Source organism: Scyliorhinus canicula, chromosome 18 (assembly GCF_902713615.1).
Source record: "Scyliorhinus canicula chromosome 18, sScyCan1.1, whole genome shotgun sequence".
NCBI lineage: Eukaryota > Metazoa > Chordata > Chondrichthyes > Carcharhiniformes > Scyliorhinidae > Scyliorhinus > Scyliorhinus canicula.
In genome coordinates this window covers 78,789,842-78,806,308 of record NC_052163.1, presented here as the reverse complement: position 1 = coordinate 78,806,308, position 16,467 = coordinate 78,789,842, and the positions used below count along the sequence as shown (strand labels likewise).

Here is a 16,467-nt window from a genome sequence, read left to right as displayed (position 1 = left end):
CCTACCTCCCTGGCTCAAATCTGTGGTTCCCCCGAATTGGCATTTCCCTTGACCCTGCCCCCAACCCAAAGTGTTGGGGAAACTGCCTCCAGATTTTCAATGAAGCTATTATTACTGGACTCCCTGAGTATTTCCCCGGAGCTATCGGGAGCAGCACTGTTGCTAGTGCCTTCAGCCCCGACCCCCTGCACAAACTCTCCTCCATTCTGACCAAGTGGGAATCAACCCCTCTGACCCAGCTCCGCACCATCTCCACATTCGCCGCCCAGCAGTAGTACATCAGGTTCGGAAGACCCAAACCCCCTGCCTGCCTTCCCCTCTGTAACAGCACCTTTCTCACTCTGGCCACCTTCCCTCCCCATATGAACGAGATAATCCTTCCCTCAACCTCCCTGAAAAAAGCCTTTGGCAGGAAAATCGATAGGCATTAAAAAATAAACAGAAACGCGACAACACATTCATTTTAACCGTCTGTACCCGACCCGCCAGTGACAGAGGGAGACCATCCCACCTTGCCAGATCGGCTTTCACTCTCCCCACCAAACTAGTGATGTTGTACCTGCGAAGCCTCCCCCACACCCGGGCAACCTGCACCCCCAGATACCTCAAGTGAGTCCCTGCCCTACGGAATGGCAGCCCCCCAACTCCTGCCCCCACCCCCGGCCGAGACACCACAAAATACTCACTCTGGTCTAGGTTCAGCTTGTACCCCGAGAAAGACCCAAACACTCGCAGCAGCTCCAATATTGCCCCTATCGACGCACTCGGTTCCGACACATACAGCAGTAAGTCGTCGGCATATAAGGACACCCTGTGCTCTATCCTTCCCCCGCACTATTCCTTTCCATGCTCCTGAACTTCTTAATGCGATGGCCAACGGCTCAATCGCAAGTGCAAACAGCAGGGGGAATATAGGACATCCCTGCCTCGTCCCACGGTGGAGAGAAAAGTATCTCGAGCTCATGTTGTTTGTGCGGACACTCTACCTCGGCTCCTTATACAGTAGCTTTACCCAGTTCACAAATCTTGGTCCAATCCCAAACCGCTCCAGAACTGCCGTCAAGTATCCCCATTCTACCCGGTCAAATAATTTCTCGGCATCCAATGCCACAACCACCTGTGTTTCTTTCCCTTCCGCCGGTGCCATAATGACGTTCAAAACCCTCCTAATGTTTGAAAAAAGCTGCCTCCCTCTCACGAACCCTGTCTGATCCTCACCTATTAGCGAACTGAATGTTCGTGGCTAAATGTTCAGAATGTGAGTTCGATTCGCATTGTGACTGAGCTGGATCTGGGATCTGTCCCCTTGCCCCGTCCTTCAGAGTGGAAGGGAACGGCAAACCATCACTGACAAAAAAAATAGCCAACAGTTTCTCCCGATCCACTCTGCCCAGACCTCGTATGGTTTTGAATAACTCTCCTCCATGCCTTCTTTTCTCAAGGGAAAACAGTCCTAACTTCTCCACTCTCTATCTTCATAACTGAAGCTCCTCATCCCGCAACCATTCTCCGGAGGCAGACACTGAGCCGAGGTCCTGGCTTCAGACACAGCACACCGGACATGGCATGGCCACATCAGATAACGATTGGCTTCAAAGAGAGTTTAAAGAGGAGCCAAGCCCTCTCAACAGGGTCAGCAGTCCCACCCTTTGTAAGCTGCCCCTGGAGACCTTGTTACTGCTGTTACATAGGGCGGGTTTCCTGGCCTGCCTACGGTGTGGTTCTCGGCAGCGGCTGAAGGCGGCCTGCCATTGGACGGCGGGGGGGGGGGGGGGGGGGGGGGGGGGGGGGATCTTCTCTTTCCACCGCTGGCAAAAGGACTTTCCACTGAATCCACCCCACATCACCAGGAAACCCGCCAGTGTGAACAGCCAGACGATCTCATCCTTAATGTGCAAAAGCTGGGAGGTCACATTACATTTCTATAAGTCACTAATTCAGTCCGAGCCAGAGTATTGTGCCCAGTTGTGTCCACTGCATTTGAGGAAGGATGTGAAGGTATTCGAGTGCAGTGAAGATTCAGGAGAATGGCTCTGGGATGAGTGACAGTGACCTAGGGCCGGGATCGAACCGGGGTCCTGGGTGCCGTGAGGCAGCAGTGCTAACCACTGCGCCACCGTGCCGCCTCGGATTCTCCCTTCCTGAGATTAAGTGTTGACGCCGGGGCAGGTTTAGTGGATTTCCACAACAGCAAAACTGGTACCGCACCTGGACCAATGCAGCGGCCATTGAGGGGTTAGCACCGGCACCACGTGGAACACAAGAGATTTCAATGAGAAACGGTGTCTGATTCGCCGGTTCCGTGACTGAAACTCAGGAGGCTGACAAGCTGCAGCCACATATTCACACTTCAGTCCCCATGCACACCAATAAGATGGCAGCAAGATGCGCGACCCCAAGATTCACCGTGAGATTCACTGGACACCCTGCTCGATGCCGTGATGGAGAGGCGGGCGACCCTGTGCCCTGGGTGGGAAGAAGGCTGTCAGTCGCTGCCGTTCACCGGGTCTGGACGCAGGTGACCGAGGTGGTCAGCACCATGGGCAACACCGTCCAGACTGGCCTGCAGCGCCAGATAAAACTGCACGATTTCCTCAGGGCAGCCAGGGTGAGTAGCAGCACTGTGGCCGTGGCCCACACACCCGCACCCCTACCCACCAGCCTACTCGGAGGGCAGCCAAACCTCCAGCCTGCACCACATGCTGGCCACGACGGCCAGGTGGCCTGGCCACTGAAGCCACCAGCGACCCACCCTCTGGCATGTATGAGTCGGACTGTCTAACACTGTGTCCTCCCCCCCCCCCACCCCCTCCCTCCCCCGACCCTGATAACCGCAGGGAGCAGGAAAAAGACTGGAGGAGGACAGCCCGACCTGTGGCCCCTCACTGCAGCAAAGCAGAGGGCACTGGACATGGTCGGAGGACCCGAAGAAAGGGCAGTCGCCTGGGCAGAAGTCACATCGGGCAATGAAGTGAGACCCTGCTGAATTGCGGTTCCCCATGGTACGTTAGTCAGCACTCCCACACATCACACCCACACCACCCCCATACCCACACCAACCCCATTCCCACACCCCCCGATCCACCACCATCATCACCCCTACAACCCCTCCCCAACACACCACCCTCACCCTCCTCAACACACCTCCACACCCCCACTCCCACACGGCCCGCGATGCAATCATGTGTCTTGTCTTTTGTCTTGCAGGAGCTGCTGGCGATGGGGAAGGCCCTTCCAGTGTACCCCATCCTCCGACCCCAGCCACAGCCATAGCCAAAACCCCAGGTGCCGACCAGCGATGAGGGCATCACCGACACAGACGGGGACCATCGACCCGAATCCCAGGACACCCCGGAGCTCAAGTGCGGGGGTTACACAGATTTCCCGTCACAGCTGCCTTCAGCATCCTCCACCATCACAGAGACACTCACCTCGGTTGGGTACTTTAGTGAAGAGGCTCGTGGGGCACTATCTGATGCGCACCAGACAGCTGAGCCGGTATAGTAGGTAGAGGTAGGAACTCCCGAGAGGGCGGTCAGTCAGGGGGGGGCGGGCCAACCCCAGGGACGGGCTGCTGTCCAGAAGGGCTTTGGGATTCTGGAACCGACAGTCCAACAATTGTTGAGATGCAGTTGCAGAGCCAGGGACTATATGAGGGGTTGTCGGTGAGCATCCAGCACCTGCGGGAGCAATTGGAGGAGTCCAACAGCGTGCAGGAGCAGGAGGCGGTGCCGACCATGCGTGCCACCCAGGCCAACACCGCACGGGTGGCGTCCGCAGTGAAGATCTTGGGGGCGAAGGATTCGGCCATTGGTCAACGTGCCCATGATCTGGGGCAATCTATGCAGGCGGTGGCCAAGGCCCAGGACAGAGCTGCCTCCTCACAGGCAGCCATGGGCCAGAGTTACCTGGACATTGCAGCGGTGCTCATGAGCGGGCCATGGCTGAGAGCGTCAACAGCATTGCCCAGGCACTGACTGACGTGGCACAGGCACAGAGGGAGGTGACCCAGTCCCAGGAGGAGATGTCACAGTCACTGGCTGACGTGGCACAGACCCAAAAAGTGGTGGCACAGTTGCAGTGTGATGTGTAGCAGCCCCAGATGGAGGTGATCTACCCCCTGTGCTCCATGGCCATGAGCATGCAGACCCTAGTCGAGACAAGAGTGAGCCTCTAGTACTGGCAGCGGCAGGTGATGGGGGCGCTCCCAGGGTTAGGTCCCCTTGCACTCCGGTCCCGTGGTGTAGCCTGGCCGCCATCGGTCACCCCGAGGGAGAAGGAGGTGATGGGGCCCATGCAGGTGACTCTCACAGGGGAGGTGCCGGGACACGGCCGTACCTTGGACTCCTCCCCACCCTCCACCCAGTCCCTGGCACATGACATGGGCAATGGACAGAACAAGGCAGCACCGTTCCACCTGGGATCCCGAGCAGCAGCCCGTCGCCTCAGAAGACGGCCATCACAGTGGACCCAGGTCACAGGGCGGAATCACAGCAGGACGCCTCCACTCCTGATGTACCATCTGGGGATCTACCTAAGCGTAGTGTTAGGGTCCGTAAGGCCAGAAATTGGACACTAGTTAAGTTTGACATGGGTGCAGGGCACAGTGTAGTGATAGGGGCTAGAGCACAAATCTGTACATAGGTTTTCATATTGAACACCTGTGCACAATGTTACAACCTGCCTCGGTGCTCTGTCAGAAGGGTGTGAGGGGTGTGCTGGTCTGGGCTGGCCACAGAGGGGGTGTGGGTGGGCGAATGTGCGTTGTGTATCCCCCCCTACCATCCCCACCTCTGCCGCCCTAAGGGAATCGATGGGACCATGTGATGGAATGGCCAGCTCGCATGCAGGGATCACCCAGGTGGACGGTGGAAAGTGCTACCCATGGGCAGGAGTCAGACATTGTCAAACAATTGGAGCACGAGAGCTCTATCTTCAGGATGCCAAACCCTATCTTCAGGATGCCAAACCCTGTCTTCAGGATGCCAAAGCCGCATGGGCGTCGTTGCAGCAGATCTCCACGTCAGTCTGTGGCCTCCGGATGGGTGTTATCAGCTACAGTTGTGGTGGATAACCCCTGTCACCCAGGAGCCAACCACCCAGCTGGGGGTGCGTTTTGAAGAAGCCAAGAACCATCGAGTGTGCCAGGAAGAAGGCATCGCGCACACTGCCTGGGTGTCGGGCACCGACGTGCATGATGCAAGCTCATGGTCACACACTAGCTGCACGTTCATCGAGTGGGACCCCATTCAGTTTGTGAAGATTGGCCTGTTATCTGCAGGTGCTCGTCGTGCGACATGCATCCCGCTGATCACCCCTGACCCAGGGCATCTCGGCGATGGTGGCGATCCCAATTGCCCGGGCATCGTTGTGGGCTCGTCCACACTGAAATGGATGTATTGGGCCGACTGGGCTTTTGGGCCTCCATTACGGCATGGTGCACATGTGCACCGAGCTCTGTGAGATTCCGGACAGGTCCCCACTCGGCACCTGGAAGAACCCTGTGGCATAGAGGTTCAGGGCGACCGTCACCTTAATGGCCACTGGGAGCGGGAGTCCTCCCCCATTCATCTGCGGTGCCAGGTATGCCATGATGTGGCAGATATATCGCACTGTCCCCCTGTTCAGCCAGAGTCTTCGATGGCATACCCTGTCCAGCAGGTCCACGAATGACAGACGGTGCCGGTACACATGAGGCTTCACGCGCTCCTCCTTCGCGCTTCCTCCTCCTCCTTGACCTGTTGGGCAGCTGCCTCTCCATCAGTACCAGCTGCCTTCTGGTCCTCTGCGGCAGGCTCCACTGCTGCAGCGTCTTCCTCCTTGAGCAGCTCCAGCTCGTACAGCCACATTGCATCCCCCAGGGTTGCGGTGAAGAGGAGAAAGGCCACCATTACTGATTGAATTCCAATATCCATTGCCTGCAAGGGGTAAAAGCGCGACATGTTAGCATGGTGCTTACCCCACGGTATGGGACAATTGGGCACGGCCGTTTTGGCGCGGCCGTTTGGACGCAGCCGTTTGGGCGCCATGGGACAATTGGGCGCAGCCAATTTGGCGCGGCCGTTTGGGCGCAGACGACAGAAATTTTTTTCGTTTTTGTGGCTAGTAAATTGTTGCAAGTAAATTGTTGCAAGATTCAATATCATTCGAAGGAAGGACTTAAAAGCAAGCTTAAAACTGTAAATTAAGTTTTTAAACTAACTTTATTGTAAATTAAAAACCTTAAATTTGGCGCCAAAACGTCCGGCGCCAAAACAGCCGGCGCCAAAACGGCTGGCGCCAAAACGGCCACGCCCAAATGGCTGCGCCAAAACGTACCTAACCCCTTACCCCAGTGCCCAACCAGGTCCAAAAGGCTGCACGGTGTCCCCAGTTGGCACTGTGGGCTCTGCTCCCTCATGTCCACCCCCCCATCCCCACACTCCTGGCCCCGTCAGTGCCCGGCATCGTAGGGGCCTCTGGTCCTGGCGCCCGTCCCTGCTCCCGGGGTACTGTCGGCTGCTGAGGCTCTCGCCAGCGATATGCTCTACTGCCATCATCTGCCACCCCTCTGTAGGATTTACTGTGGGCATTGCCCTTGGGTAGGCCACATGATGCCCAACCAGCCGGTGGCAGCCAGTTGAGGGGCAGGTATAGTGGAGGGTGGGGGCTGGAGTGCAAGGGTGGTGGGGTGGTGGGTGAGGGCTGGGATGCGGGAGTGGTGGAGTGGGGGCACTCATATGGCCGTTGGCACTCTGCAGAACCAGGGCAAGGATGGGTGGTCAATGGGGTGTGCAGCAAGATGGCTGCCTTGCAGGTCTCTGCAATGGTGGTCCATGCCTTGATACCACCCCAGTCCTGTGGGGGGGAGTCACCTAGTCAGTACGCCACCCACGCTTCCCCCCACCCCCCTCCCCCAGCCCTGTCAGGGCCCAGCCCCACTCCAGCCAGCCCAGCAGCATCAGGACTGGCAGCCCACGGTCGGGCCTCTGCATGTCTTCCTCCTCTCTCTCCCTCAGCAACCAAAGTGTCTGTTCCACGGTTTTTGAAAGCGCAAGTGAACCTCGCCACCAGGAATTCCTCCCAGTGGAGGCGGAAATCGCGGAGGCCCCCAGAGAATACCGGGTCAGGCTCACTAATGATATAAACAGCGTTTCTTGTACAGGCAGAGTGGAACGCATTGACGTCGCTGTTGAGGCACTGGAGAATTGTGATTTGGCGTGAACCCGGCACCCGCCATGATTTTGGCATCAAAACCGATTCTCTGCCCAACACCTTTCCCGATTTTGGCGTCGGCCGATGGAGAACACCGCCGCGTAACTTTTACCTATTTTAGTAAACATGCAGCAACAGAGTCACGGGACTTCCAATAAGCTTTGAATAACAAGAAAAACAACATTTATTAAACATGAAAAGTTTGACTCTAATACAATATTCCTTCACTCCCCCATTATCCTCACAAATGTACCCAGAGTTCAAGGGTAACACAGGTTGCACTGGATAGCTTGTGCTATAATGTTCTCATAAACCCAACATGCTAACTGTGGTAAGGCAACTCCCCATTCTGAAACCCAGTAGCAGATGCCACACAATCAATCTTATGTGGTTTTCTCCGCAAATCCACCCCAAGATGATCATAATGCGAGCATTTCCAAACTTCACTTTCTTCTTTGAAGGGCAGCACGGTGGAGCAAGTGGTTAGCACAGTTGCCTCACGGCGCCGAGATCCCGGGTTCAATCCTGGCTCTGGTTCATAGTCCGTGTGGAGTTTGCACATTCTCGCACCCACAACCCAAAATATGTGCAGTGCAGTGTAGGTGGATTGGCCAAGGTAAATTACCCCTTAATTGGAAAAAATAAATTGGATACTCTAAATATTTTTTAAAAAATCTTTCAAACAATGCTTTCCCTCAGCTGTTTTCACCAAGGATCCACCTCCAGGTTTACTGCATGAGAAAAGAGTGCTGATTAGTTGGCATTCAATCTGATTGGTAGATGCATTGCCATGAAAAATGCACCAGTTGTTAGGAACTAACAGACAACTGCGAAGCATCATTTGAAGCTTAAACCAGGCAGCTTGACTCTGATTGGTCGAGGTATTTGCCTGAGTCATGAGTCAGCGAATGGCTGTTCCTTATATTGTTTGACTGAAACAGGAACAATGTTATTTCTGTCTGAAAAGAACAGGCCTCTGTGAATTAATTTATGCTCTGTGCAGTACACATGAATGTGCCACACTGTGAGCCTGATTGACAATCTTAAATTGGTTGTCTGTATAATGTTTAGCACACTGAGGATTATTTTGTAAATGTTTTCCAATCGCAGAATCGCATCTAATGTACATTGTGTTTTAAGATTTTCTGAATGCTGACCATTGTGAACCAAGGCTGGGACATGCTGTTTAATACAGTTTGACAGTCTTTGGAAGGTACAGCCTACAAAGCAAGCATCACACTGTCACTGAAAATCATACACCACATTACTCATTTGTGCATTCGGCAGAACATCTCTTTAACTTCCGAGCAGCATTCTGTTGTGGCGAATGCCACTAGTGTTGCTATTGCAGAGTAGCACCATGAAACAACTACCTTCACCTGTTGCTCAAATTGATAAGACACCCTGCCCTTCTCGGATAAACTGGGAGCTTTCCAAAAGTGGAGACCGTAGGTCCACTCATGAAATTAGAGTTTCGCGGTCATTGATATTTCCATTGAGGTGGGTGGGCTCCTGAAAGCTGTGCAATCCTTGTCAGGTAAGTCAGTTCATAAACCACAAGGGAAATGTGCTGTGGACTCAGGAACATTTTGACCGGTTAGTTTAAAAACTGTTTTCCATTGGTCATAATGTATTGGTGTTCGATGTCTTAAGTATATTTAAATGGAATGATCGATCACAGGGCCCTGAACTTAAAAGGTAGGAGACCATTAAATTGACCAGCATTGTGTAAGAGCTCCGATGCATTATAGCCCTTTCTCCTCTTCTGCTTTCTACAGTTTAGAGAATCAGATACTCTTGTACGTAGGGATCATGGGCTGGATTCTATGATGTTGGGATTCTCCATCGCGCCGGCAGTGCACCCACACCTGGGGATTTCCCGACCGCGTGGGACTGCCCACAATGGAAAACCCCATTGGCTGGCTGGCAAGACGACGAATACCGTCGCCATTTGGATTCCAGTCCCTTTCAGACAAAGGGCAACATTCCATTAGCTTGATTACCATTTTTTCCATCTGCTACTATATTTTTACAATTTGTGCAGTTTAACTCAGATGATTGCACAGATTTTTCATGACGCAGAGCAAGGTCAGCAGCGTGGGTTAAATTCTTGTGCCAGCTTAGGTTATTCATGAAGGCCACACCTTCTCAACCTTGCCTCTCACCTGAGAGGTGGTGACCCTCCGGTTAAATCACCACCAGCTCGTCTCACCCCACAAAGGGGAGAGCACACGATGGTCATCTGGGACTATGGTGACTTGACTTGACACTATTGTTGTTGGGAACTTGACTTTAATGGCCTTAGAATACAGCCTCCGCCCCTCCACCCTCCACCTCCCCAGCCCTTTTAAGGTAAGTCAAAACTTTAGTCTTGTGGGGCCAGTTGAAAGAAAAAATTGGATCTCTGCTGCATTGGGTTTCTTTGCACAATGGCCCCCACAAGCCAAAGCACCATAACTTCCTACCGTGCCCCTTTCCAACCACCTTTCCCATGATTGACCTTGGAGCTTGGAGGCAGACTCTAGGCACAATGAGTTTGACCTTCCCAAAGCTAGCCAGCTGCCTCTGTCAGCTGATTAACATAGCTGAAGTCCAGGAAATAAAGAAACCTGGGCCTGAAGCTGATAATACCAGAGTGGCAGGGTTAGGGGTGGCATGTGGGGTTGGGGTAGCTGATGATCATCCTAGAGAGTTGTGGAAGCACAGTCATTGAGTATGTTTAAAGTAGAGATTGACAGGTTTCTAAATTCTAATGATCTAAAGGGACATGGGGATAGTGTAGAGGAAAAGGTATTGAAGTGGATGTTCAACCGTGATCGTATTCATAGAATTTACAGTGCAGAAGGAGGCCATTCGGCCCATCGAGTCTGCACCGGCTCTTGGAAAGAGCACCTTACCTAAGCCCATACCTCCACCCTATCCCCTCACCTCCACCCCGTAATCCCACCTAACTGTTTTTTTGGACACTAAGGGCAATTTATCATGGCCAATCCACCTAACCTGCACATCTTTGGACTGTGGGAGGAAACCGGAGCACCCGGAGGAAACCCAAGCAGGGCCATTTAACCTGATGAAGCAGGTTAAATGGCCAACTCCTGCGCCAATGGTACTATCCCACACTCACACCCACCCAAAAACCCTTCCCCAATTAAAATCACACCTCGACCCGCAAGTCCTCTCAACCAATACTCAGACCACTGGGTTTCTGCCCCAAACCATTGATGAGAGGGGAGAACGGGGGGGGGACAAGTTGAGAGGCAAGGAAGGGTGGCACCCGCAGCTTTAGTTAGAACAATTAAAACTGTCAGTGATACTCAGAATTTACATATCTTTTTTTAAACACAATTATTATCCTTAGTTGCAGTGATAGTTGACTGAAACAAAACCATAAAATTGAAGAGCTGCAGTGAGCCACCCCTGTGACAAGGCATAATTAATATAATCTGCTGATTTTATCACTGCACAAATACATTTTGAGTCCAGCAGATAGAACACCCAGATACACATCTTCATAGAATTTACAGTGCAGAAGGAGGCCATTCGGCTCATTGAGTCTGCACCGGCCCTTGTAAAGAGCACCCCACTTAAGCCCACACCTCCACCCTATATCCGTAACCCAGTAACCCCACCTAACCTTTTTGGACACTAAGGAGCAATTTAGCATGGCCAATCCATCTAACCTGCGCATCTTTGGACTTGTGGGAGGAAACCGGAGCACCCGGAGGACACCCACGCAGACACGGGGAGAGCGTGCAGACTCCACACAGACATTGACCCAAGCCGGAATTGAACCTGGGACCCTGGAGCTGTGAAGCAACTGTGCTAACCACTGTGCTAACGTGCTGCCCTATTTTTTGACAGCCCCATTTGGAATGTTTTGTTACTGTAAATCGAGTGAGTCCAGGGACCGAGCCAGTGAAACGAAGGTTATTTGGGAAGTGCTCTGAACTGATTTGTTTGTGCTCTCTCATTCTCAGGAGAAGAGGAAGCGGCAGACGGAGATAGAAAACAAAAAACGGCAACTGGAGGATGAGCGACGGCAGCTCCAACACCTGAAGGTACATAATCCTCTGACAGATGAACGCTGGTTAATTTGATAACAAAGTCTGGTCTCAGGAAAACATGGGTAGAACCTTAAAAATAGTTGCGGATACATTTTATCACAATCTATTTAGTGCGCTTGCTTAGCTGGATTGTGTGAGCATGACGCCACAGGTTTTTGTGAAACTTTAACTGGGTGGAGGTAATTCATGGAGAAAGAAAGACTCTCTAGGAAGGGTGGCTGGCTAAGGGAGTTAAGGATGGTATCAAATAGAAAGAAAAAGCAGGGTCAATCCTGCAAAGATTAATGGTAGGCCAGAATAGTGCAACATGTTTGAAACCATTTTAGTGTGTAAAAGAAAAGAGGAATAAATTAGAATGTGAGAGTAAACACAATAGGAAAACAGACAGTAAGAGCTTCTACAAGTATATAAAAAGGAGGAGAGTAGCTAAAGTGAATGTTGGCCCCTTAGAGGATGAGACTGGAGAATTACTAATGGAAAACAAGGATACGGCAGAGACTTTTGGTAAGTATTTTATAGCAATCTTCACACTGGAAGACATAAAAAAATCCTAAGATTGGTAAAAAATCAAGGAGCAAAAGGGAGAGAGGAACTTAAAATAACATCAATCACCAGAGAAAAACTAATGGGACTAAATGCTGACAAGTCCCCTGGATCAGTTAGCCTGCATCCTAGGCGCTTAAAATAAGCAGCTGCAGAGTTAGTAGATGCATTGATCATAATTGTCCAAAATTCCTTATATTCTGGAAAGGTTCCAGTGGATTGGAAAACCACAAATGCAACATCTCTGTTCAGGGAAGCAGGGAGAGAGAAAGCAGGAAGCTTCAGGCTAGGTAGCCTAACATCTGTCGCAGGGAAGGTACTGCAATTCTTTATTAAAACATGGTGACAGGGCATTTAGAAAATCATAAAACATAGAGTCAACCTGGTTTTATGAAAGGAAAATCTAATTTATTGGAGTTCTTTGGGGATGTAACACGCAGGATGGATAAAGGAACTCCAGTAAGATGTCATGTTTTTGGATTTCCAAAAGGCATTTCATAAGGCATCACATAATAAGTTACTACAGAAAGTAAGAGTTCATGGTGTTGGGGGATATGTTAATACAGGTAGAGATTTAGCAAATTAACAGTAAACAAGAATTAGGATGAATGAGTCATTTTCAGGTTGGCAACATGGTGCAGTGCCATGGGGTCAGTACTGTTTTGTTTACAATCTATATCAGTAACTTGAGTGAAGGGTCTGAGTGTATTGTTGTCAGATTTGATGGCAATATGGGGCTGGATGGTACAGGGAAGGTCTCACACTGAAATTTGCTGACCGTACGAGGATAGGTAGGAAAGCAAGTCATGGGGAGGAAACAAAGAGCGCCATTTTTCAGGTCCGTTCACTGCAGGCACCAATCGCCTCATGGCAGCTAAATCTCTGGAGAGAATCATAATGGGATTTTCACCAGGGAGATCTCGGATGGAGACCCCTGTTTAAGATCTCCCCCACCCTCCACCTGCTGGTGAGGTGATCCGGTTCACACCCAGAAAGGATGTGAACCTGATTTCCATTAATTTGTCTGGAATTTAACATCATCCGACGGCTTTATGCCGTACCTTCCAGCCCCTCCTGGTGGCATGGCATCATGCCGGCACGAATCATAACAGGTTTTTGTTAATGTAAATCAGTCCCAATGATCACACTGATGGTGCAGAAGTGCTTGGAGGCCCTAGGGTTGAGGGCTGAGGCTGGACATTGCCCCCGTGCACCCTGCCACTGCCCCCGGCACTGCCCTGAGATGGGCACTGCCGGGGGAAATGCCGGGGTGTTTACCCTTCTACATGTGGGGGAGAGAGCATTTCCCTTATGTGTCCTGGGGGAGGGGGGGGGGGGGGGGTACGCTGGTGAATACATGTGGTGGGGGTGGAGAAAAGGGAGAGAATGCCCCTCCCATATTTCCGTGTTGGGGGTCTGCCATAAAGCCTGTGTGGGTGGTCCTCCATGGCCGTAGGGGAGTGGAAGGATGGTCAATGTTCTCACTGATTGGGGTGCCTTTTAAAGAGAGCACCCCAATCTCTGTGTAGCTGGGCTTGAGGGTTCTATCTGGGCCTATCCTGCCAGAATGACGACACAAACCACGTCCCCCGATTTCTTTCTGACAGAGGGTCAGAAGATCTGGATAAAAAACTTGGCTGTGTTTCTGGAGAGAAACATTCTAATTTTCAGTCAGAACCTGACACTTTGCCCTCTTTTGGAAAATTCAGTCCAAAGAGTGAACAAAGCGATAGAGATATGTTTTGCCAACGGGCAAAAATTTGGCAGTTGGAATATAATATGGAAAAATATTAGGTTGTCCACTTTGGTAGGAAGAATAGAAAAGCAGAATATCGTTTAAACGGAGAGACTGCAGAACGTTGCAACACAGAAAGTTCTGGGATTCCTCGTACACGAATCACAAAAACGTTAGTCTGTGGGTGCAGCAAGTATTTAGGACAACAAATGGAATGAGCCATATGAAAAATGATGTCTGGCCATCTGCACTAACTGCTTCTGTCGATACAGTTACCAGATGGCTTCATCATGAATGCGTGGCTAAGCTCCAAGAATGGTTAATACACTCAGATCAGCAGACAATGTTGACAGACTTCCCCCAAGATTCATGAAATCACCTGGCTGGTTGAGTTCCCACAAGCTTTAGGAACTCACCCGCTTACATGAAAAACCAAAAACGGAAATCTGAATATCCAGCAGGGACCTAAATTTCAGAATGAAAGGAATCGGGGGCGGGATGTTCCAATCCCGCGACAGAGTGTCCACGCCGTCGTAAACGCCATTGCATTTTACAACAGCGTGAACGGGCCGCTCCCAGTACTAATTCTGGCCCCTACAGGGGGCCAGCATGGCGCTGGAACGGTTCGCACCGCTCCAGCTGCCGATCCCGGCGTGAACTGTGCGCCGCGGGATCCGCACATGCACAGTTGCGCCAGCGCCAACCAGGACATGCGCAGTGACACCGGCACCAACGTGCGCATGCGCAGTGGCCTCCTTCAACGCGCTGGCCCCGACGCAACATGGCACAGGACTACGGGGGCTGGCGCGGAGGAAAGGAGGCCCCCAGCCACAGAGGCCGGCCCGCCGATCGGTGGGCCCCGATCGCGGGTCAGGCCACATCAGAGGCTCCCGCGCGTGGTCGGACCCCCTCTCTCCCTCCACAGGCCGCCACCTGACCCTGCCACGCAGAGTCCCGCCGGCCCAGATCATGTTAGAACGTCGCCGGCGGGACTCGGCTCTTTTCTTACGGCTGCTTGGCCCATCTGAGGAGAATCGATGGGCCGGCTGCGTAGTGCGGCCTGCGACCGATGCCGCACCAACCACGCCGTGTGCTGGCGTCGGGGTGGCGTGGCCCAGTGGCGGGGATTCTCCAGCCCGGTCCACATAGAGGGCGGGATTCTCTGCTATCCGGCGGGGAGGGCCATACCGGCACCGAGGAGTGGCATGAACCACTCCAGCGTTGGGCCGCCCTGAAGGTGTGGAATCCTCCGCACCTTCAGGGGCTGGGCCAGCACCGGCGGTGTTGGCGCCATGCCAGCCAGTGGCGAAGGGGTTGGTGCCGCGCCAACCGGCACTGAAGGGCTTGACGCCGCGCCAACCGGCGGCGAAGGTCCTCTGCCGGCCAGCGCATGCGCGGGAGCGCCAGCGTGTACTGGTTTCATCCCAGCGACTGCAAAGGGGGGTTTTTCTCCGCGCCGGCCATGGCGGACCATTACAGCGGCCGGCGCGGAGGGAAAGAGTGCCTCCACGGCACAGGCCTGCCCGCAGATTGGTGGGCCCCGATCGCAGGCCAGGCCACCGTGTAATGGTGAAATATACACGGTGTAATATACGCCGGTGGGACTGGCCGCAAAAGGGCGGCCATTCGGCCCATCGCTGGGTGGAGAATCGCTGGGAGGGGGGGTGGGGCGCTGCCACCGACCCCCGACCGGCGCCACGCGATTCCTGCCTCCGCCGAAAAACCGGCGCCTGAGAACCAGGTGGCCGGAGTCGGGGCGGCAGGACGGGATTCACGCCGCCCCCCGCCGATTCTCTGGCTGGCGGGAGGGCGGAGAATCCCGCCCTCTATCAGTGCACCCTGTTAACTTGTTTGCTATTAACCAGGAGGGAGATGAACCAGGGTTACCAACCCTCCAGAATTGACCTGGAGCCTCCATGAGTGAAGGATTAATCTTCTGAACACCTTGCAAAACCCAGGAGAAAAAAATTCCGAGTTATAAATAAATTGGGCTGGAATCTCCCAAAATGGGTCTGTGTAAAAACGCTGGTGTTGCACTTCCAAGTTTTCTGCAAAAAATAAAAGTCTTACGTTCTGGGGGCTAACAGGGACCCGGGGAGCTTCACGCAGCTTTTGCTGCAGATACTGGTCACCGCACTTCCGGTACCGGGTCCGTGCATGCACACGGCGGCAGCCTCCAGCGGGGCGCACGAGCGCCATGGCGGACTCGGACTACGGACCAACACCAACAAACCCGGCCCCCCTCGATTGGCAGCGCGCCTAAGGATCCCTCCGACCCGATCTCTGCCCCAGCCGCCCATAAGGCCCCCCCCCCCACCCTGCTGCTTGATCCCCCCGCCCCCCCACCAGTGCGACCGTGGACTGAGTCCGCAGCCACCATGTGAGTGCCCCAACTGGCCATACCAAATTAGTTCCACACCATCGGGAACTCTGCCGGTCGGGAGCGGAGGGAGTAGCGCAGGGAGGGCCCAGAGAATCGCCGGAGCAGCACCGGCCTGATTCCATCAGGAACTTTGAGTCTCCGTCCCCGCACCAAACGGAATTACGACGTGGGACTGGGGAGAATCCAACATATTGTGTTTCTTTCTCCCCATTTTCATTGAATACTGTTGTTTATATCAAAGAGGGAGGCTATTTAACCAGGTGGGACAGATAAAGACGGGGGATCATGTGATAGGACCCCCAGGTATTTGGGCGACTGAAGTTGGCAACCCGAAGTGAGATGCTCCTGATTTGATCAAGTTGATGGGGTTGGGCTTGAAAGAGGGAATCAGTGAATCTCTCTACAGCTGTATCAGGGCAGCATGGTAGCATAGTGGTTAGCACAGTTGCTTCACAGCTCCAGGGTCCCAGGTTCGATTCCTGGCTTGGGTCAACTGTCTGTGCGGAGTCTGCACATTCTCCCCGTTTCTGCGTCGGTTTCCTCCGGGA

General features: G+C 53.0%; 1 protein-coding gene across 2 annotated transcripts in view; it reads left to right on the top strand.

The window, feature by feature from the left end:
• The window catches only part of LOC119952955 (paralemmin-1-like), a 382,432-nt gene that overhangs the window by 160,460 nt on the left and 205,505 nt on the right, over window positions 1–16,467 (top strand). For both annotated transcript variants that reach the window (XM_038776595.1, XM_038776594.1), the window contains exon 3: window positions 11,172–11,252. In XM_038776595.1, coding sequence (XP_038632523.1) covers window positions 11,172–11,252 — 81 coding nt within the window. The remainder of the gene's footprint in view (window positions 1–11,171; window positions 11,253–16,467) is intronic.